At 41.1% G+C, this 24,556-nt stretch overlaps 1 protein-coding gene across 2 annotated transcripts in view; it reads right to left on the reverse strand.

Annotated features, from left to right (window-relative positions):
* slco4a1 (solute carrier organic anion transporter family, member 4A1) overlaps positions 1 to 24,556 on the reverse strand; it is a 77,893-nt gene that overhangs the window by 36,399 nt on the left and 16,938 nt on the right. Inside the window, exons 1-5 of one of the 2 annotated variants that reach the window (XM_070968266.1) lie at positions 6,939 to 7,249; positions 5,748 to 5,810; positions 4,654 to 5,528; positions 1,434 to 1,524; positions 933 to 1,054 (exon numbers count right to left, since the gene is read on the reverse strand). In XM_070968266.1, coding sequence (XP_070824367.1) covers positions 933 to 1,054; positions 1,434 to 1,524; positions 4,654 to 5,528; positions 5,748 to 5,788 — 1,129 coding nt within the window. In that variant the 5' untranslated portion in view covers positions 5,789 to 5,810; positions 6,939 to 7,249. Of the gene's footprint in view, positions 1 to 932; positions 1,055 to 1,433; positions 1,525 to 3,210; positions 3,265 to 4,653; positions 5,811 to 6,938; positions 7,250 to 24,556 lie in introns of those variants that run through there. The other variant, XM_070968267.1, reaches the window with a different exon arrangement.

Genomic DNA, 24,556 nt, shown 5'->3' on the forward strand with positions numbered 1-24,556 from the left:
TTGTAGTGTGTATATGCTGTAATATGACTGTGCAAAAGAAGTGGACATACCCTATGGGTGAGAAAAGTTAAGCCTGTATTGAACCTGCATTCTTTCTAATGACCAGCGACTCCGCTGGTTGAAAAAAGGAATCTGTGAAGTCTATGAGAAAAGACCCTACTTCTCTCGATTCCTTACCTCAGTTAACAGGTTTATTATGAGTTTATGGTCTCAATCTTAGTTTTGTCTTCTTCAAAACAGCATGATGGTCATTTTGCAAATTATGGTCCAATTTAAAGCAAAATAGACAATAAACCAGGGTATGCTTTAGGGTGACTATCTTGTGATTGATAAGTTACAACAATGGCAGTGGGAACCCATTGGCTATCGTTTAATGATGATTTAATGCATGGCCCAGAGGCTGGACTGTCACAGTACCTTACCTGCTGTCATGTCTTCTCTGCTCACCTGTGCTGTCAGTACTTTTCCACACTCAGCAACGCCTACCTGCCCGCTCATCTGATGAAACACCTTACACTCATACTAATCAGTGCAATACTTAAGCTGCTCTCCCACACTCACTCACCATTCTCTGTTGGATGGATCTCTCATTACCGGACCTGCCTGTCTCTGACTCTGAGAGACTTCCATACTGAGGTAGTGCTGCAATTGAGTCATAAAATAACCCTGTATGCGGACGTTCCCCACCGTGGGTTTACCTGCATACAATCAAAGTCCACTAAAAACATGAGCTAGCAAGAGTTGGTATTAGCTGATAAATTAGTCCCACCCTCTTGTCGAAAGAAGGTCATTTCTGGTTCCAAAAAATCAAGATGATGACTGCCAAAATTGAGGCTTCAAAATGGTAATCCACAAACCAGTAGATTTTGCATTGGCTATATCCACTTCTTTCATACCATCTAGAATATGTGCACACTGGACAAGAATGATACCCGGTAGTTGTCGTGGGTAGCCCAGGATGGGGAATGCTATCAGTAGAGCTGCTGCTCCTCCTGCCAAGAAGCCAATCCACCAAGCCCCAACCCACAGAGGATTCTCAGGGGTCATCTCGGTCCTGTAACAACACACACGCACGTACACACATTGAATGAATCACTTGACAGTTACTGATATTAACTTCTAAAGGCTAATCCACTATGTCCTTTAGTATGAAATTTTTTCTCTCCAATCTTCTTTTCTACACTATTCTATTCTGCATTCTACTACATACTTCTACTTAGTCCTGCTCTATTCTAGTATGTTCTATTCCATTACACTCGGGTATGCTCTATTCTATTCTATTCTATTCTATTCTATTCTATTCTATTCTATTCTATTCTATTCTATTCTATTCTAACATACTCTAGTTGTTCTATTCTAGTCTGTTCTATTATACTCTGATCGGTTCTATTCTAGTGTGTTCTAGTTCATTCTGCGATCCAAAGGAGACTCACGTCCGGTGGATTTCGGTATAAATGTTGAGAAAGTATCCTCCCAGCAGGTAGCCTGCTGCTGGACCCACAATGGCTGCTGTGTAGAAGATCCCTGGGGAGAGAGAGGGAGATCACAGACAGAGAGCCAGACACCGGGTGTGTCAGTACAGTGCCTGTCTACTTCCTGTTTCCTACTTAACTCTTCCTGTCCCACAGGTTAAAGCTGTCCCATTGTTCTTTACTGGACTCCATGTCCACAAACTGAATATTTCATGATTAAAAGAAGATTGAAGAGCGAGGCCCTGCATGTGTTTGTGTGTTTTGGTGAAAGCATTTCCTTTAGTGGGTTACATTGTGCTCTGCTGCTCTTTGAAATTGGCAAAGTTGACAAGGCACAAATTAGATATTTTTTGCACTATTGATGTCCAGAGTGAATGTTGAAAGCTGAAAATGAATGGTGATTCTAAGAAGGTCAAAATCACTGGGCTGACATTTGATCTCTATAGATGGAAGCACAACAATGAGAAGTTGGATGTGACAGCTTTACTGACTATATGCCTCTGTGTGGATCAGTACAAAGCACATTTGATTAAGCTCTTAATAACAACAATTATGTGCGCTAATGACATTGTTCATTACATAGTGTCATTAGAGAGAAGTAAGTATTTGATCTAGATGGAAAGCGAAACAGCATTTCAGTGTTTCCCATGTATTGATTGTCACCACCTGCCAGAACATTTCAAATTTGTCAAATCTTATTTCATCGTAGACCTCTCTCACAAACACACAGACAACAAAGCCGTCTGTGAGTAGTTCCTCTCTGTGCATACTCTGAATCAAAACCTGATCATGTGCTGGAGGAAGGACTGTTGCTGTTTTTTTCTCCACAGAGAGTACAGCTTTCCAAATTCCTGAACAGAATCAATTCAGAGTTCATGAACGGTTAATATCATGGACTCAACTGCACAAATCTGTCCAAAACTGAGGCGTTTAAGTTATCTATGTTCTAAACACAACAGTGTTGATCTCTTCAAATAAATTATTAGCAAGCTTGTAAGAAGTCTGGCTTACAAGAATTACTGCAGTCAAATGAGCTGTCTTTGGAAAAAAAAAAGGTCAACTACTGATTTTGATGCACATCTATTCATGCTGTTACGGTACTGGTGAAAAGGACGAAAGACTTGAAGTTGTTTGACACAATTGAAGCAATGGAGCTGTATATATTGTTCAGTTATTTATTTGTAACAAAGTACTGCAGTAGAGCACCTTATGTATAGCATTAGTTCTTAATTATTTGAAGAAAACATGGGTGTGTCTCCTTCCACATGCACATGCACACCCCCACCACAACAACCAACAGAACCCAATAATGTGGGAAACACTGCAGATGCAGACATTCAACTAATTCACAACATTAAAAAAAAATTGAACTCCGAAACAATAAAAGGGGAAATAATGTGATCCGACATGGTAGCAGGTGAGACAACAAGTTCTGTAATGTCTATTTGGGTCAGCTTCTGCAACAGACATGCAATTATTATTGAAAAAAGATGAATGTGAGAATTTTTCTAAGGCCTACTTCTTCCATGTGTGTTCTCATTATTCCACCTGGTTTGGCACATTTTCAATTTATGCATAAAAAACCTGAATAGAAACACTAAAAGTTTGAAAACATCTCAAAATATTGCAAAAACATTTTTACACTTGACAGAAGTGCAAAAGTTGGTTTAACAATAAAAGCAAAATGCAACAAAGTGCAATGGAAACAGACTTTTTGAATAAAACATAATGTACAGACTTAAACATCCAATGAGGCCTCCACTCCACTCAAGAAATGAAGAAGATGAGAAAACTGTAATGGTTATCAAATGATTACATGAAATAAACAAAATGCCATAATGCCATATCTTAGTTTAATTTTTAAGGTTTAATTTTCATCATCTCGTTGGTACTTCTTCTGCACAGGCATAATCACAATCGACCAGTGAATTGGTACCATCTACTGCTTAGCTCGATGAAACATTTGCATAATGCAAATTATTCATATTTTCATCTGTCCATTTTGTCAAAATGCGGTACATGTGAATGGAAACCCAGCTATCAAATATTCAATCATGATTTTTTTTTTCCTGAACAATATTGCAATTAATTTTTTATTTGTTTTTACATAAATTCCAGGCCTATAATTATGGTCTGCATAGTTTTAAGCCAATATGATGGTAGTGTATGACTGATACTAGGTCAATGTATGACTGATACTAGATTAAGCTAACCCTCTGTCAGAGGGTTAGCTTAACCTTTCTTTTTCTAACCTATGTCAGAAAAAGAAAAAAGTTTTATTAAAGTTATAAGTATCAGTAAGCTCATCATCACCTTCTTATACATTTACTATATACAAGTTTAAAGCAAAATCATCATCACCACCACCACCACCACCAACAAAACCATAAGATTAGTTATTGAGAATATGCAATTGTTGCAATGCATCTCTGCACAGCACTGTATATTTTTGTACATATCGTGTGACTAGCAAAATGTGCATATTTCACTACATTTGTAGTAACAGAATTTTTTGAACAGAATTTTTTTTTTCAAGATGTTTTGTTTGTTATATATGCCAGGCATGTATTTATGATAAAATGTGGGTTTTCATGCCAAAATCTTTTATTTTTTTATTTAAAAAAGTATATCTATCTATCTAAATAAATAAATAAATAAATATATATATATATATGACGGGAACTGGTGATGTATGGATTCTACACAGCCCAAAAAACATGTTTTTTAAGTGCACGACAGACTACAACTACCAAGTAGAATATGCAACACAAGCAGGCAGCTCTGGTTACATCTATGCTAATATGTTTTGCATGCATTTAAACTATTCATTTGTTGTTTTTGTTAAAAATGATTTGGTATCCTAAAAAAAAATAATGTGATTACACTTAATGCTTTGAGAACTGTAGCAGAGTTTCAGAAAATGTATTTAAGGAGTTTGGATGGTGACATTCACACTTCATTTATCTGGAAGGACTAATGGTGTATGTATACTGCAAAATACAAATGTAGTTTATTAAGTTTTGTCTGATGATGACAACATTTCTATAATTTTAAAAGGACATTGCTTGATCTTAAAATGATGAATACAATTTCACTTTATCCTGTTAACTACTAAATAACTGTTAACTCTTAATAAAGCTAATACTACTGCTGTACTAAATAAATTGCTGATATGACTCACCAATATATACAGGCGCATAGTTGGACTTCACATTCTCATCCAGGTATGTGACCCCTAACGTGTAGAGAGGCGTAGCACCCACACCATGTAGAAACTGACCCAGCATGAACACAAAGCGATAGTTGGACAATCCTCCACCCTCCTTGTCCCGGCATGGACTGGTACGATTGGCAGAGCACGTTCCTGTTCGCTCGGGCAGACTGACCTGGTAGCAGGGTGTGGTGAAGTGAGGTAAGGCAAACACGAGAGAACCAAGTGCCATAATCAGCACCCCCCATCCAAGCCAGTGAGGTTTGTGTCCCGTCCCGCCGAAGTAGCTGACAAAGGCCAAGCAGACGCAGGCGGCGATGTCGTAGGAGCTGGCAATGAGGCCGGCCTGGTAGCTGCGCAGATCAAAACGCCTTTCAATGGAGGTGATGACTGTGTTAATGAAACCATTGATTATCATCCCCTGGAGGAAAGAGGCCACACAAAGGAAGAAGAGCACCCAACGAGGGGTGTTGAAAACTTGAATAGCTTTGGGCGTCAAAACCCCCCAACCACATAGCTGATCTGAGTCAGTGGAGATCAGTTTTAACCCTATAGGATTCTCTGCATTGGATCTTGTTTCCACCCCATATGGCTGCCCTGGCAGTGTGGAAGCTCCAGTGAAAATGTGTGGCCGAATGGGGTCATCAGTTCCAGGGCTGCCAGAGCTTCTGGGGCCTGAGCTTATTGGGCTGCCTATCTGGGAGTCCGTGGGGCTGGGGGTGTCCAGAGAGAGACCCCCAGTGAGAGGGCACTCTTGTAGGTCCAGGAGCTCCTGCTTGGAGCTGAAGGAGGCGTCAGCATTTAGCAAGACTGGCATCTCCCCTCTGAGGGGCACTGTAAGGGTTCTGTGGCACAGACAGAGGGTAGATGTGGGAAGTCTTTGAACTGGCGCGATAGAGTAATATGTTTGCAACCACAATGAAGAGAAAGGAAATGTGAATCAACTGAAGCTCAAGATGAATTCGTTCTGGTCATGGCTTTGTCAGGCTTGTCTCTGAAATGATCTATTCTTGGCTTGTTGAATACTGAATATTTGTTAAGGTTCTTCAAGTGTTCCTGTTTACCTATCTGTGCAAGACTGTAGAGGCTGGAGAGACTGCTTCATGCTGATGTTGAGTACTTACATCCTATGAAGGGCAAAGGGAGAGAGAGACAGAGAGTATATAAATGAATTTATATAGTTTAATAGTTGCATGAATCAATGACGCATAGAAATCTCAAAGGTCAGGTGACACTGCTGAGAAATGCATTAAATTAAATATTGAGTTTCACATGGCTTTTTCTATTTTCCTTGAGAACGATGTGATCCTCACATTAAAGACATCAGAACTCTCCAATATTAATGTCGCAACAACTGACATTGTGTTATTGGCTGCGGCCGAATATGATTTTTTTTTTTTTTTTTTTGCCACATGTGGATGCCACAGCAGGCAAACACTGACATGGGTATTAAATAAGTCCTGGCTTTTCTAGAAAGAAGTTTTTATCAGGAGTTGCACACAAATAAGTAGGCCTAAAAGACCTCAAATAACATACACTGGTAGTTAACCATAAGTCACATTCTCTGCTCCAGCAAGCAAAAATACAGATCACAGTTTTCATTAACACAGACATAAAAAACTGCAAATCCAGCAATTGTATAGTATGATTTCATTTGAAGAAGTTCAGATTGAGACATAATCTCTATATTTCTACTCCAAAACACACTCATATAATTAACATATTAAAGCCGCTTTAGAAATGCATATTTGATACTAAATCACCCAGAAGTCTAAAATGATGCCAGAAAACAGTAACTCTTCCTCTCATGTCAAATATAACTTGACACCTATTTTCACTTGTGTATTTTAAAATATTAGTTCAATATTCTGCTGCCATCTACTTACAGTAAGTAGATGTTGACACATAAGCTGGATAATACACGATTTCAACTGAATGCCACCCCTACAACTTTAAGTTTTATGGAGATACAAATTTGCTGTCAGGTTGCCCTGGCATTCATTTGTACATCTACAACATTTAAAACCTCCAAAGTAGCTCTTGTACTTCATTGATGCTGCTCAGCATACAACAGTACATTCTAATAATTACATACAGCAAACACATTAATGGCAGCATTGAAGCTTAAGAAATAAATTGGAATTAATTTGCATCCCTATTGATTAAAAAAAGAAATCAATAAAATCCAACACAAACACAAAGCTCTAAATCTATAAAAATAAATCTCACTATAAATATACTATTTAGCCTCTTACCTTTTCCTGCGTCTGATAATCAAGAGGTCTGGTGACATTTGAGAGTGTAGATACATGGAAAAAATAACACAAAGACGATAAAAGGGTAAAATAAAGATGGAGAGTCAGAGAGAAGTATCCATGCTAGGTCCTAAGCCCATCTCTCAAAGCCTCTTATAGCCCAGCGCTGAGGCAGCGCATCAGCACATTCACATGCTCCATCAGACTGCAGGCAGTCTGGAGGGAGGGGAGTGCTCTCAGTCCACATAATCCACCTGAGAGATAAGTGCTCACTAGTACTGCACTGGAGCTTTGTTGCCTCCCACTGTAGGTTAACTATTGTTTTGATCATTTGTGCCTCCATCTTTCCACATTTACACACAAAGTAAAGTTCAAAAGCATATAAAAAAAAAAAAAAAAAAAAAAAAATTCAGCATTTTATTCAAACTAACATTCAAATGTGGGGCCCAAACAAATATTCATTCTGTCCTTTTATACTTTATTGTGTAAAGACATATTGTTACATTTCATGTTGTTTAAACACCACAGTTTTTGACCTTTTTACAATAACTTCTGTACCAGTATAATATTACTGATCATAGCCCAGACATATTCAGAAATACACACATGTCTATACATTCATGTAAACACATGTATAAACAAACACAAACTCAAGAGAAGAAAAAGACAAAAAGAGAAAAGTTTGGCTTTGTTGTTTCATTTTAGAAGTAGGCCTACACTGCTACTACAGATTTTCTATTGTAGTTTGATATGTTTTACTTCAAGCATCTTCACAAAGCATGCTCCATCTAATGCTTCATTAATATTTCTATATTCTATGCTACATTTTATTTTCTCCTTGACATTCTGTTCACCAAGTGAAGAGTTGTTTAACTTTGATACAGACTCCCCTTATCCCCTCTTCAAGTTCAACTCTATTGTGACCGGTGCATGAAAAAAGAATGTAGTCTCAAATAGACCTGATATGCATAAAGGTGAAGGCCTTCTGTAATCCTTTTGAGAAAGAAAAGGAATAGTAAAGGGGATAGTAACTAGATTCAATGGCCAGTGAAACAGAATTTCAAAGATCAACTACGGAGCCCATGATTGATCAAACGATGACGTAGGAACAAGACAAACACAGTATTCTCTTTAAGAAACAATAACGCTTCCCTATTTATTACAAGATGGGAAGGATGAATAAAACATATTAATTCCAAAGAACATCACAACTCTAACCTGAGTAAGTACAGAAAAATAAAAAATAAAATAAAGTTTTGCAGCAGTTCAGCTTTTCAGTCACTTTTTTCAGTCGACACCGTAGAGGTGGAAAATCAGTCCCACTGCATTGTTGTCTGGGTGGTGTGTGTGTACAGTGGTATGAAAAAGTTTGGGCACCCCTGCTCATTTTCAAGATTTTCCTTTATAAATCATTGGTTGTTCGAATCAGCAATTTCCATCCATCCATCCATTATCTATACCGCCTATCCCTTTCGGGGTTGCGGGGGGCTGGAGCCTATCCCAGCTACAATGGGCGAGAGGTAGAGGTAAGATCGGCCCTAAAAAATCCAGCCCGACCCGACCCAGGCCCGCGGGTATTAAAGCCCGACCCGGCCCGAGCCCGATCAATTAACTTGATTTGCAGGCCCGAGCCCGAAACAAACCCGAAATTTTATATCGCAAGTTTTCTTAATGTTAAAATAATCTACATATTTTTATGATCATTATAAATGCACTTACACAATGAAATAACGCTGGAAAAGTTTGTTAAAGATATTTCTGTGTGTGATATTGTGCTCACATGGACGCGCCTCTCTGACAAGGAGAGGAACAGCAGCAGGAGCAGGTCTCTGGGCTTCATTGTAGATCACAAGGAAGGGCATCTGAGATACACGGGGTAAAGCCTCCAGAGCGCAGCAGGTTCACTATAGTCTTCGTTACCAAAGGCGGAAACAAACAGACTTTAAAAATCCTCCGCTGGAGACTGCGCGCACGGATGAATCCATTCATACATGTTTCTGGACCAGCTGCTGTTTGCAGAAGTCAGACCTGCTGAGGTAGGTGGTCCAGGACGGTCATCTCGGTGTAAAGTGCGTATTGTGCGGGAGTTCAGTCTCGGGTCTCGTCCTCTTGAACATCTGGCATTGAGCGCTGCGTAAAGCGCGCGCGTGTCCCGAGCCGTGTATTTGGTTATTACAGACTTCAAATAAATATATATTTATTAAAAAAAAATAGCGAGAGAGAAGCCCGGCCCGACCCCACCCAAAGTTAATAATTGACATTTTGGGCCCGACCCGGCCCGAATTTCGGATCGGGCTCGGGCTCGGGCTCGGGCTCGGGCTCGGGCTCAAGATCTTACCTCTAGCGAGAGGCAGGGTACACCCTGAACCGGTCGCCAGCCGATTGCAGGGCATCAGCAATTTCAGTTAAATATATTATATAGCAGAAAAACACAGTGATATTTGAGAAGTGAAATGAAGTTTATAGGATTTACAGAAAGTGTGCAATTATTACTTAAACAAAAGTAGGCAGGTGCATAAATGTGGGCACCCTTGTTGTTTTATTGATTTGAATACCTTTAGCACTAATTATTGGAACTCAAAATTTGTTTGGTAAGCTCATTGACCCTTGACCTACATACACAGGTGAAGCCAATGATGAGAAAGGGTATGTAACATGGCCAGTTGCAAGTTGTTCTCCGCTTTGCATCTTCTGTGAAAAGTGGCAACATGGGAGCCTCAAAACAACTGTCAAATGACCTGAAAACAAAAATTGTGCAACATCATGGTTTAGGGGAAAGATACAAAAAGCTGGCTCAGAGATTTCAGCTGTCAGTTTCCACTGTGAGGAACATAGTGAGAAAATGGAAGACCACAGGCACAGTTCAAGTTAAGGCCCGGAGTGGCAGGCCGAGAAAAGTCTCAGATAAGCAGAGGCGAAGGATGGTGAGAACAGTCAAACTCAACCCACAGATCAGCTCCAAAGACCTACAACATGATCTTGCTGCAGATGGTGTCACTGTGCATCGTTCAACTATTCAGTTGCATGGGAGAGTAATGCGGCAGAAGCCTTTTCTGCACACACGCCACAAACAGAGTCGTTTGAGGTATGCTAAAGCACATTTGGACAAGCCAGCCTCATTTTGGAATAAGGTGCTGTGGACTGATGAAACTAAAATTGAGTTATTTGGACATAACAAGGGGCGGTATGGATGGCGGAAGACAAACACTTGCTACCCACAGTAAAATTTGGTGGTGGTTCCATCATGCTGTGGGGCTGTGTGGCTAGTGCAGGAACTGGCAACCTTGTTAAAGTTGAAGGTTGCATGGATTCCAGTCAGTGTCAGCTGATTCTTGCGAACAATGTTCAAGAATCAGTGACAAAGTTGAAGTTGCGCCGGGGCTGGATACTTCAACAAGACAACGACCCTAAACATTGCTCAAAGTCCACTAAGGCATTCATGCAGAGGAACAAGTACAACGTTCTGGAATGGCCATCTCAGTCCCCAGACCTGAATATTATTGAAAATCTGTGGTGTGATTTAAAGCGGGCTGTCCATGCTCAGAAACCATCAAACCTGACTGAACTGGAGATGTTTTGTAAGGAAGAATGGTCAAAAATACCTTCAACAAGAATCCAGACCCTCATTGGAAGCTATAGAAAGCGTTTAGAGGCTGTTATTTCTGCAAAAGGAGGATCTACTAAATATTGATGTAATTTTTCTGTTGGGGTGCCCAAATTTATGCTCCCGTCTTCTTTTGTTTAAGTAATTATTGCACACTTTCTGTAAATCCTATAAACCTCATTTCACTTCTCAAATATCACTGTGTTTGTCTGCTATATGACATATTTAACTGAAATTGCGGATTCGAACAACCAACGATTTATAAAGGAAAATCTTGAAAATGATCAGGGGTGCCCAAACTTTTTCATACCACTGTATGTGTAAAGGTGCAATAGGATTCAGGTTCCTTGGCGTCGCATCTCTAAGTATCCTCCGGGGTCGGGGTCTGGCTTGCCATCAAACTTCGACTGGCTCCAACATGCAAGTAGGTCCAACTCCCCATCAAAAAAACCTGACCTACAATAAGTAGGATCAGAACATTCATTTTAATTTTTCTCAACTTTCAGTAATGAATTATAGAACATTAATCATGTTAAATCCACACAAACTCTATATCAATAAAGAATAACTGTTTTACTGAATTACCGTTACAATATAATACTACAATGTTCAGTAGTAAAATCCATCCATCCATTTTCTATACCTGACTATCCGTTTCGGGGTTGCAGGGGGGCTGGAGCCTATCTCAGCTGTCAACGGTGGCGGGGTTAATTTCTTTAAATCAACAGTATCAAAATATTCTGTGCTCTTTACATGGTAATTAGCAGACTAACAACATCAATCATTCAGAAAGAAAATTATGTAATGTGCACAGTTGGTAAAATATGGCTAAATGTGCTTAGAATACACAGATAAAGTGCTAAACACAAACATTATACATTACAACTCAGTGTAACAGGTGAAACAAAAGAGCAACCAAACGTCTCATAGGGACGTTTAAAATGTCGGATCAGTGCTTCAGCATTACTGTAGCTGTGTCCCAATTCAGCGGCTGTATCCTTCGGAGGACCCAGCCTACGCAGTCTCCGGAGGCAACGGCTTGGCCGCATCAACTACTGGTAAATGGGACGGTCTAGCCTTCGGAGAATTTCCCGATTGCGTCACGACGTCATAACTTTGTCCCTCCAAACCCGGGAAAAACACACGGACGGAGACAAAAATTTAACAGACAACAGGCAGACAACCATGGAGCCAGAACTTTTGATTTTGTTTTTTTTTAATATATCTTTTGTTAGAGGAAGAGGAGAGGAGGCTCCCGCAACACCGGCGGCTGGGAGAGCGTCGTGGGGAGGTAACATTAACCTGCTATTTTAACCCATATTAATGTTCATACATAGCTAACATAGTTCAATACGGTTGGTAATTAATATACCCGTTAAGAAACGATACTGTTTAGTGACAAACACTAGCCATATAAACTATGGACTGACATATATGTCATTTAACCATAAGTCTTGATACAGGGTTCTGTATGCTATAATTTTAATGCTATGTTTTCTGTCTATCTGAAAAGTGCTTGAATTGAATGGTTAAATTTGTACAAACCCTGTTAATAACCCTGACTTAATTCAATAACCTATTAAAATGTTATTAAACATCAGAACCATATTGAGAAGCCAAAGTGTAATAGATGGAGAAATGAAGCATTATTAGTCTAAGCTTTAACATTCACTAGAGTTATCGTATCAACTAAAATTCAATTGCTCTTGTTTAATCCTCTTGTTCTTACCCTCCTTTCTCCATCAAGGCAAGGCCGATGTACCGTCGCATTAACCTCGGTGTTCCCATTCTGCAAGTTTTTTTTTCCAAACCATCATGACACCAGGCAAGACTTTAGGCTGAGCAGAGAGTCCCTGGCGGTGCTGCTGGAACTTCTCCACCAGGAAAGGCGACAGAGATGGGATGCCACAATAGAGACCTTGGTCTTCCTCTTCTGGCTGGCGAGTGGGACATCCTACAGGGTGGTGGCAAGGGTGTTTGGGATGCCTTGCTCCACTGTTCAACGCATCGTCCATCGAGTTACTGAGGAGGTGGTGGCCATTCACCACAGGGTCATCTACCTCCCCAAGACTGCAGAAGACCTGGCGTCAGTAACTCAGGGGTTTGCAGGACTGGCAAGACACAGAGCTTTTCGAAAAGTGGCTGGAGCAATCGACGGCCGCCATGTGAGGATCAAGCCTCCAAGCGGCCCTGATGGTCACTGTTATTGGAACAGAAAACTGTTTGCCTCAAAAATCTTGCAGGCCATTTGTGACCATCAGGGCCGCTTCACTGATACGTACGTGGGCTGGCCGGGGTCGGTGCAAGACTCCAGAGTAATCAGGCACAGCCCATTGTACAGGCGTGGCATCTACCCTCCTCCAGGGCACTTCATCTCTTTTAAACATTTTTAGTAACATAGCAGCCATTGATTGCGTCAGCCCTGCAAACCCCAATGATGGACGATGTGGTGGACAGTGAAGACATGCATCCCGCATCCCCCACCCCCCAGATGATGTCCCACTCACAGTCAGAAGACTCCAAGGTCTTCCATGTGGCATCCCATCCAGTCCAGCAGCACCACCAGCGACTCCTGTTCAGCCTCAACTGTATATATGTTCTCTGTAAATCTGCAAATCTCTGTAAATAGTAATTTCTGCTGATCTTTTATAAATACTTGTACATTTTAAGAATGCCCACTTGTAAATAGTTAGAAATATTCATATTGTAACTTTGTAAATATCTGTGAATAGCACAAAAAATAAATTAATTGTGTTGTCACTGAAAAGTAGTTCAAAAGTCTATTTATATTGTAAGTAAGAAATGGAATAGATAATGTAACGAGGTTAGGAAGATTTTAATTTAGAGCACAATATTTTTTATTAACAATTTAAATCAAACAACAGAGTGTAATCGAACAGAAAACAAACATTAAAAAATCAACACCTGTCAATCATCCTCTCTAATAAACCAAAAAGTCTGTCCATCCTCTCTCTGCTCTCTCTCTCTCCTTTCCTCTGCCTCCCTCTGCAATCACATGTCCTCCCTAATCAGTTCCAAAAGCTCATCCCTTTCCCTTCTCCTCTTTCTGCTTCCTGCTGCTGATGTTCCTGGCGGCCTCTCCTCTTCCTCCTCCTCCTCCTCCTCGTTATGCTGCCCACCCACTGCAGCACCTGGCCCTGGTGTGGGGATGGAGGCAATTAGGACAGGTGGGGGAATGGAGGGCCTCTGTCCTAATACCTCATCCATGAGGACAAACCAGGGCCAGGTAACAGCAGTGGCCCGCCCGCTGACTCACTGCCCTGTCCCTGGATCTTTGCATTCCTAAGGAAGTGGAAATCAATCACATCAACGGCAGCAATTTTCTGCAGTGTTTATTTAAAGCCCATACGAGGAACTTTTAACTGGATATGAAAAAGTCTCTTGTTTCTGCTTATGTCTCTGTGTGACCTACAACAGCAAATGAAGCCATCAGTGGGGAGATAAGCTATTTCTAAATACCATAACTCTTTACCTTCTGGAGGCAGTGGAACGGTCGGACTGCCAGATGATGAAACGATGTAAGCACACCAGAGGAGATGGCACATTTGAGGAGACTACAAATTAGCATTGTGTTGCATTGTGTAGCTACACTAGCGAGTAAAAAACGAGAGTGCCTTGGAGATTTTTTTTTTATTATTTCTACGCTTCTTTATCAAAGTGTTTATTAACTTGGGTAAAACAAATGTAGTTTCCTTATCATTATCCAAACCTGCATGTACTTTGTATTTTTTTCTTTAAGTTGACCCATTTCTTTTTTTTGCCTGTTGGGGCTCCACCTTTCCCTCCAGGCCCATTTTTTGCAGGATTGTTCTAAACATGAGAGAAGCATGACAAAAGGTAAACACACGAGATCACATTATCACAGATATGTACAGATTCACATCAGGACAGACATAAAATTCCCAACCCCCACCCAAAAACAACATTCATTTAATGTGATCCAAAGATTATATTTGTACTTTGGTCTTTGCACAGGATTTGGGTTAATTTATGTAACTTTTACATAGAAATGCAGTATGTATAGAGAACAAATGGGCTATTTATTTATGCCTCAACAGTTACCTCCATCCGAGTGTGGCCGTGTTTTTGGCCCCCGTAAACAGGTGGTCGTTTTGACCACAGAATTTAATAAACTCGTCCGTCTGCTCCTTGCTCCCTACAACAAAATGACATGTAAAGCATATTTTCTGTTATGTCAACAGACAAAATTATTGTTTGATATAATAACAACAATAACAATAATAATGCTCCTCAAGTTAATTTTACACCTATATTAGCTGTAGTCAATCCAAACGTTTACAGTATTAACAGCCTAGAAATACAGCTGGGCTCTCAACCCACAGTTAACGTTATTTGCTCATCTGCATTCAGCTTTGGGCACAGAGATGCGCCCGGACAGCTCATGTTGCTTGTAAGAGGAGCGAAATGTAGCCTATTACACAACTTACGAAAACAAATTCACCTGATGTGAATATCTTCACAGTTACAATAAGATATCAGTTGACATCCGAGCTTGTAACATTTGTAAGTGAAGGTTTTTAATAAGGCTAACAGTTAACTGAGCTCCTTATATCAACAGGTTTGCCTTAAGTTACAACACATAGCTGGCTCTACATTCCGGTAGCTACGTGTTAGCTTTATTAACGTTACGTATTTTAACAGCCATTTAGAGGTTTTAAGGCCATTTGAGCTCCTGGCGTTAAGCAAAAACCTGTAACTTACATTTAAATGTGTATTCTGCACCGCTGCTGGTGCCGGTGCCGGTGCTGCTGCTGCTGCTGTTGGTCGCCATTGTTTAAAAAAACAGTCGGTGCGCAAAGCATCTTGGGATATGGGAGGCCGCGAAGGATATTAGCGATGCATCCTCCGGATACAGGGAAAAGGAAGACGCATTTGTCGGCTGCATTTGGAGGAGCCTTCGAATTTGGACGAATTGGGACAGACTTTGCGCAGCGTTATGACGTAATCGGCATTCAAATGCATCCTCCGAAGGATGCAGCCGCTGAATTGGGACACAGCTTGTATCTAGTGTGTCTACCCTTGTGCCAATCAGCACCGGAAGCTAGTGGTCCGACGTTTGCTCCTATGCTAACGGTTAGCTCGTGGCATTAGCATTAGTAATTTATCATTTAGCGCGTCAGAACGGTTGCTCACCGATGCGTTTCTCTTCCCGAGAGGTTCCTCCAGCTGCGCTCACACAGGTCCAGGTTGTCCTGGGAGATTTTGCCTATGGTTCTTTTCCGAGTTTTATCAGAGTTTTGTCCACTTTTGTTGTTTTACCGTCCTAACGTGAGTGTCGCGTTCAATGGGGCTTGCTCACTCTCTTCCTAGCAGCTTCAGAAGAAGTAAACTTGCTCTGATCGGGTCAATAGGTGGGCTTGTTTCCGACTGGGTGACAGACCATCTCCAACCCGTCTCTTTCAAATTAAAACTCTCTATAAATTATGTTATTACCGTTCCTTTTCTTCTTTTAAGTAAACATCTGTTTTTAATCATTAACCAAAATATTGTATTTAATGAACTGATTTTTTCCACCATGAATTTCTGTGTATTTAACTCAAACGTTTCTGTTTTGAATACACCATGAACTATTTTTTAATGCAGATTTTTAACCTGGGTTACACTTCTCTTGGGGGTGATGACAACGCCAGACATCTAATAGTTGCAACTTTGAGTGATTCTCAGTAACTTCCACCCCATGACTATGTTGCTTGATAAATCCTGGGAAAAGTAAATTTGCTTCTTTGACCACCATCTGTTTTTTTTACCAGGCTACTTGTGGGACTTTTTGCAGAGTGTTTCACTGCAGGAAACAAACCACAAAGTTGCACACAAATAGTGATCTGATCTGACCCGCTGGTCTGGTCTGAAGTCCACCAAAACATCCCTGCCACTTATTTCACTTGACATATCCATATGTTGTTCTGCTGAGATTTAATTTCAGGGTATTCCATCTCTTTGTTCTCTTGCAATGCCAACACTTAACATGCTAGTTTACATTTATTCAAACTTGAAACTTTTCTTTAAAAGTAACAACCCTAATTTGCACCAGTTTCTTGATCGCTTAAAAATAAATAAATAAATAAAAAATAAATAAATAAAACTGTTAGTTTCAGGTGCTCCTGAGTGCGTCAGTACTCTGAAGGCTTCTCTAATTAGGCCTCTACAACCATGCAGTGATGACCAGTCAGATTTCGGTTTCAAATGCAAAAAGAGGGCATATAGTAAATAACACTATATGCCCTGTGACACTGTGATTTAATAATCAGCCACTATTAGGTTTGGAGGTAATTACTGACCATCAAGCACTGCATGTCCTCACAGTGAAGCCACAGGGTTCACACCCTCCAACTCTGAATAAAATCCACATGCTTCCTGACATTTGTTTGTGCACAGCCCTCTTTTATCCTCCCCAAGGTCATTATCTGATCTGCAGTAACCTTCTGTTTCTCTCTCCCTCTGTGTCTGTGTGGTGTATGATTGCCTAGGTGGAGAAAGGGGCACTGGAGCCATAGCAGAGTCTCTCATCTTATCCTGTAATCAAGATTCCAACAAAGGGTACATAGCAAGTCTCTCAAATTGCATCCATGTTTCTCTCACTGGCATCTTTTCCTTGCATCTTACTTCCTCCTCCCAAGGATGCATGAGGAGATGCAAGGAATCCATACAAGGAGAGAAGAGAGGAAATCCATTTTTAGACATCACATGATGCAACTGGATCAGGTGTCAGTTGGCTTTAACAGCTGTAGAGACTTTTGATACATTTTTGTCTGCACGTGCATTGTGCTAATACTAATAAAGGCACACACTCATCACAGAGCAGTGGGGTTTTCTCACTGTTGTCTGTTCAGAGGCACAGGAACAATTTCAATTGGCAGAATACATTTATAATATGTATTCATCATTTGCATCTGTAGTTACTGATATTCTGAATTTTAATTCATTATTTAATAACCCAGAATGTGATCATTTACTAGGCTAAATGTTTGAGGAAAAACTGAAACTAATAAATATAATAAAAGTTAATGTAGGAAATAAGAGATCATGAAAAGAAAAATCTTTCTCATCAATGAAGTTGTTTGTTGTCTTTCAGATGTTCATATTTACAATTAATACAGATTTGTAACACAATGGTTAGTCAGAAAATAAATAAACAATAAAACTTGGCAGTGAGTTTAATCTGTTCACTCTGGTATGAAACTACCCTGATGCTGTGATTAGTCTGATCAGCAGTGTAATCCAATCAACATCTGATATCCAAGGGTGCATGTCGGCCAGTGTGTGTGTCCTCACTCACGGCTGCCCAGAGATCTCTCTTTGCTCCTCATTCCTCAGAGCAGAAATAAGAGCTTTGAGATGGCCTTCAAGATGGCGGACCAGAACATCTTCAAGCAAGGAATACAGACAAATCAAATAAGATACTTGGGATGTACCCAAAGGCTCTGCCACATTCTCGCTGCTCCTGCTCACAACTCCTCCTAGTTTACATTTGCTCATTGCTTGTTACCTGTGACTAACCCTATTTCTCCCTGTAATTTGTCTGCTTTGTTACACACCCTCCTGCTCCTTTGTCTTGTCTGCCCTGTGCCCCCTGCCTTAAACTCCTGTTCAACCCAGCAAATGTTCAGATTCCGCTCTGGACCTACTTGGCTCTGCTACCCACTCCTCTGCTATCCACTCGTCCCTCTGCTTGGCTTGGCCCCATCTCACATCCCTTTTACCCAGATATACAGTGCCTCTTTTTTTTTTTTTTTAACCTTACTCTGTGTCTGTGTCTGAGCCTGGGTTCACTACATCAGCCCCTTAACAGGCTCAGGACATGAGGGCTCTGCAGCAGGTGATTAACCCAGGCCATCATCAATACCCATCTGCCAAGCATCATTGATATCAGCAAGGTGCCTGCACAGAGCCCCAAGCATACTTAAAGATAAATCCTACTGCCAATACAGAAGTATCCAATGACGTAATGTAGCTTTAGAAACAGACAACCATAACTCTTATGACTGCTAATTTTTGTAACTGAAAATGTATGATCACATGCACATAATGAAATGTTCTCTCACCGCCACTGTTCACTAGTAACTACAATTTTAGAATTGAAAGTTAAATGTAGCTGCAAAATGGTTGGTAGCAAGCTGTCCCGGCTCATTATCCTGCATGAACAGCACTGATGATAGGATAGGATAGGATAGGATAGGATAGGATAGGATAGGATAGGATAGGATAGGATAATTATAAGGAGATGATAAGATGACTAGAGGTGGGAGTGTCTTGGAAGATGAACAAGGCCACTCTGTTAACAATGAAGTAAACCCCTTCTGTCCCGCTGTTTGTTTTTCTGTCCCTGACTCGTTATGAATCAAACGAAGCCATAAATGGATCATTTTTCACCGGGATATTTTCTTACTTCATTTCTATTTAATTCCCTATCTTGCCTTTTCATTTCTGTTTTCAAAGTAAGATCAGACAAGGAGTTGTAAAATGAATAAGCAATGGGCTCTGCCCTACCTACCGGGTCCTTTATCTTCACAGCAGAAACCTATTTACTTTGGACTAGGGAGTCTTTCTTCCTCTGTTATAAACAAAGGCATTTGAAGTATCAAGGGGAAGCCCCTCATGTGGTTATCAAACAACAGACTTAAATAAAGTCTCGAACTGTCAATCTTCACTCACTCGCTTACACTGCTATGAGATGTCACCACAATGAAGTGCAATCTCTTTTTAAAGGAGACAATATTTAATTTAGAATAATATTCCTTTGATAACATTTGGGCAAATTGTGAGACTGGATTGAAACTGTGTTTCAATTAGTCAACTGTGAGAACAAGTAACCCTGAACTGAGCACTGATGTAATTCCAGGAACTAGCTCTTTGAACCTAAAAGTAGAAAAGCATGCATCCCTGAAATTCAACTCCAGCAGCTTTGTACATTTGGCCTCATTGACCCTGTGCATGTCATGAAGTACAGATAACATACAATTTGACCATTGCTTGTAGGAGAAAAGATAACCACAGTGTTGATAGTAGCAATACTTCCCTTCAACTTCATTCATCCCAGTCTGGGCTTACAACAGTGGCTTTCTGACTAATTTTGTTCAGTTTTATTTGTTCATAAATCTGATGATTGCAGAGTTTGAACACTTTTAATTTAGTTATTTGGGTGTGGGGCCACCAAGGAGATGCCCTTAGCGAGAATGAAAATATGGCATCTTTCTAACAACATGGAGCTAAGATATTGCATTTGTTCGAAGTTAAGCTAAGTTTGGGTGCCAAATGTAAATTCATTAAGTACTGTGAATTAGTGCTGTCAGGCGATAAAAAAAATTAATCTAATTAATTACAGGATTTGTAATTAATTAATCGAATTAATCGCATTTTAATCTCGTATCTGCTAAAGGTCCCCAAATAAAGAATTTGAATTCTAGGACATTACAATTCACTGACATTCACATTACAGCTGGTGAATTCTTTTCATCACTGTAGTTCTCGGCGGTAGCTGGAAATTAGAGTCAGATGAAGCTATCTGAAACGCCTCTTTTAGGCCCTCGTCTTCCACGATTGAAATCGGCCTGCAATCAGCAGCAACCCACTTTGCAATTGAGTTTGTCAGTTTTTCTGTCGTGGCTTTGCTCATTTGTTTTCTTAACTCAGCAAGTGTGGGTTGGCGGAGTGAGCTCACTGTAGCACTAGCGGCACTAGCAGCAACTACATGTTTAGCGTTTAAATGATAATTCAGACTGGAGCTGCTACGGTGATAGGAAAATTCTTTCTTACACAAGGTACAAATCACTGCGTTCTTGTTAATAGTCCCGTCTTTGTTCTTTTTATAAATAAACTTGCCGTTCAAAGGTCCAAGTAGACTTGCCTCGCTCTCCGGTGTCGCATCCATGTCTGTTGTCACCCTGCTTTTGACTAGTGGCGCAGGTAGGATGCAGCCTACGGGTCACTCAAAGGGCCAAATTTAAAATGCTTGCGCATTGACTTGCCACTCATGATTAATTGCGTTAATTTTTATAGCGCGTTAATTTGCAGCGTAATTAATTAATCTAATTAACGCGTTAAACTGACAGCCCTACTGTGAATATAAGGTGAATTCAAGGGGTCATATCCATTTAACCGCCAAAACGTTTTCAGATTTGACAGCTTTAGAAAAAACCCTGTTTTTGCTTTGAGTATTTTCAGAATGTTATTTGTTTAAATTCTAATAAAATAAAATAAAAAAATAAAAAAAAACTTACAAAACACTTTAGTGCAGTTATGCTCTGTAGGTATACCTCTCACATTTTTAAGTTTGAGGTGTGGATGAATTGTTTTCAAGGCCATATTATGCCTTGAAAACAATTTACTGAACTGAATCTGAGTCAAGTTTCCATCCTCATTTAATGCAAATTTAAATTACTTCACTATTGCACAACTCCTGCAACATGATGGCAACATTTCTTTCTCTTTATGTTAGGTATGCTAGAGAGCCCATGAGGTTGAACTACCTTGGTTCCATGTTGCCACAGATTTGCAAAGACAATCCGAAGCACATTACACAGAGCAACTGCTCTGGGTCCCATCCCAGCGATGCACGAACCCCAGTCTCCCTGGTAAAAGCTGGAGGTTTGTTTGATCCATCCATTCATTCAAGTTCCTCCATCTGTGCACTTTCAGTCCATTTTGTTGTTCAGATGAACACCCAGGTACTTATAAGATGTGACCACCTTAATGTCCCTTCCCTGGATGTTCACTGGTGATGGGAAAGAGTGTGGGCGTCGACGGAAGTCCACAACCAGCTCCTTGGTTTTATCCACACTGATCAGCAGGTGGTTCTGCTGACACCAGTCCACAAAATCCTGAATGAGTCCTCTGTATGACCTATCGTCCCCATCTGTGATGAGGCCGACAATGGCAGAGTCATCAGAGAACTTCTGCAGGTGGCAGGTGGGTGACAGGTGGGAAAAGTCCGCTGTATAAAGCAGCCCCCACACTGCAGAGGACAGTCCCTAACACAGTCCCGTGTCTGATGGAGGAGGAAAATGAGGGCATTGTCCACTCCGATGCCAGGCTGGTAAGCGAACTGCAGCGGGTCCATGGACGAGCTCACCAGGGGGCGCAGGTGGGCAAGGACCAGCCGCTCCAAGGCCTTCATGAGGTGCGATGTTAGTGCCACCGGCCTGTAGCAGCTGGGGTCCTTAGGATGTAGGGTCTTTGGCACAGGTACCACGCAGGACGTCTTCCAGAGTCGCGGCACCCTTCCCAGCCTCAGACTCAGGTTGAACAGATGTCCAATGATCCCGCTCAGCTGATCAGAGCAGGATCTGAGGAGTCTGGGACTGAGGCCATCTGGTCCTGCAGCCTTCCTGGTCGTTAACCTCCTCAGCTGATTTCTCACCTGGAGAAGTGTGAGAGACAAGTTGGAGCAGGGGGGCTGAGTGTCTTGTGAAGTGGCTGAGGGGCTGGGAGGAACAATGGGGGGTGGCATTGGTGGCGGTGAGCTGAATACTGTGGTGGTGGGGGGGTCAGAGGGGTACTTGGGCAGAGTGCTGGCAGAACAAAGGAGGGCTGCTGCAGGGCTGGTACAGCTGGGGGAAGGGCAGATGCTTCCTCAAACCTGCAGAAGTAGCTGTTCAGCTCATCTGCCCACTCTGAATCCCCAGCTGCCTGGGAGTTTGGCTTCTGGTGGCCTGAAATGGTTTTCAGGCCTCTCCAGACTCCTCCTGTATTTGTCCATCCCGTCCCTGATTTTCCTTCTGAGCTCCCTCTGAACAGTTTTCCGCTCCTCTTTGTTTCCTGCCTTGAAGGCCCTCTTCTTCTCCCTTAAAAGAGCCTTAATGTCAGGATTAATCCAGGGTTTGTTGTTGGAGTAACAGTGTACAGTCCTGGTGGGTACAGTGTTCTCCACACAAAAGTTTATGTAGTCCGTGATGCTGTCTGTCAAGCTGTCAGTGTCCTCCTCATGAGAGTCACTGAATATATCCCACACGGTTGTCTCGAAGCAGTCCTTCAGAGCCTCTTCAGCCTCGTCAGACCACCTCTTCACTGTGCGGGACACAGCTGGTTGCCTGTTGACAAGGGGCTTGTAGACAGGCAGGAGATGAACCAGGTTGTGATCAGCTCTTCCCAGAGGAGGGAGGGGTGATGATACGTATGCCTCCTTGGTGTTGGCATAGAATCTTTCTGTACCCACTGTACATGCAGTGTCTTATTCATGTACAGATATTAGTGCTCATTTTCAGGTTGTGGTAAGTGATAAATTGATGAAGTGCACATTAGGAACTGACCAAACTCTGTGTATCCAAAAACCCTTAACTTAGACTAAACTATGTAACATCAGTGGGGCTATTCTTGTAAATTAGTCATGGAAAGTTAACCACTTTCTATGACTTTTTCATAAAATATTGCAACAACTTTTCCTCAGAATTGTTTTCATGCAAATTTAAAACTGTTGTGTGAAGTATTGCAACACACACACACACACACACACACACACACACACACACACACACACACACACACACACGTGTATATGTATTTTATATATGTGTGTATATATATGTATTTATGTATTTGCACGTGAAAGATTTGCCCTCATGGGCGCGTGATCTTTAAGGAGGATGTATGAAAGAAAGCCACAACGGACATGTCAACCAAACGCCCCTTTGAGGTAAATGTCCCAGATAACACATGTGAACGATATTGTAATTCATTTTCATACCTGGAGTGGACAGCCTTGAAGCTAACATTAGCGTCCCTCTGATAAATTGCTACCATCCCATAAGTTATTATTAACGGATAGCTATGGTTTTGTGACTAAGTGACTGATGGCAGCCGGGTCATTTTTTTTACAGCTAAAGTATTAATTGTTAACGCGTGCTTTCGGGCAAAGCCTTTTCTAACATGGCCAGAGGTTAGTCCTAATTGTGTTCTCTGCTGATGTATATTCTTAAAAGTTGTTATTCGTGATTTGAATGTGGTCCAACTGCGTATCGGATACTGCTTTATCCTCTTGTATCGGACTTTCGACGCGAAGGTAATTGTTTTCTCTGCTGTCTGTAGTTTCATTGTTTTGTGTTGGAAATGTCCTGTTCAAATGTTCAGAAGCAGCTGTAAGGTCATCGTAATAATGTTGTGTGTATGGAGCGGCGTTTTTAGTCATTTTCATGCATAAATCTATTACTTTGAAAAGAAATGCGTCTAGACTTGTAGAGGCGCATGGTTGTGGTGTAGCATGTTATGCTAACGTGTATTGTTAGCACTGGTTGCTAGTATAGTGCATTTACACACTTTATCCATGTCACACAGGAGCTGAAAGCAGCCAGGCAAGAGAGACTGAGACATATGTTTCTGTGTTTCTCAAATACAAGTATGTGGGTTTCTGCATTTTTTTTTTTTTTTTTTTTTTTGGAGGGGGGGGGGGGTGAAAATTTCTTTTGTTAATTTAACAATGTAAGTGGTATTTAATTTTATTTTATTAGATTTCTTATGTGATTGTATATATTTTTACTTCCTCTTGTATCGGACTTTCGGCATGAAGCTGAAAGCTTGACTACAATATAGGGATGTAACAATTACTCGTGGACCGGTTAAAAATTAGAATATGTCACGAGTTAAATTGGTGGGGGGGGGGGGGGGGATCTCTGTGATGAAACAGCTGATAGGCAAATTAGTTTTGACCATTTATCTGCGTGTGCGTTGCGTGTGCGTGCGCCTCACATGTCTGTTGAGTCAAAAGGGCAGCAGCTGCGTTTGCACAGGCTGCGTGTCTCCTGCTGTCAGCTGTATCGCTTTACACTGAGTTTTCCGTTGATAATGACCGTCAAAATAAAAGCCTTGTTTTAAAAAATGAAGGGATTCTTTGCACAGAGACGCTAGAGCTAGTGTTTTTAATTTGAAAACGCTTCCGGTGTGGTCCCAAAAGTGAAACTTAATCTACTGTACCTACCTCAGAAATGGAAAATTGCCTTAATTTGTGCCTTACAGTCAGTTACTGTGTCTACCTCCTCAGGAA

This window comes from Chaetodon trifascialis, chromosome 8 (genome assembly GCF_039877785.1).
Source record: "Chaetodon trifascialis isolate fChaTrf1 chromosome 8, fChaTrf1.hap1, whole genome shotgun sequence".
Classification (NCBI taxonomy): Eukaryota; Metazoa; Chordata; class Actinopteri; order Chaetodontiformes; family Chaetodontidae; genus Chaetodon; species Chaetodon trifascialis.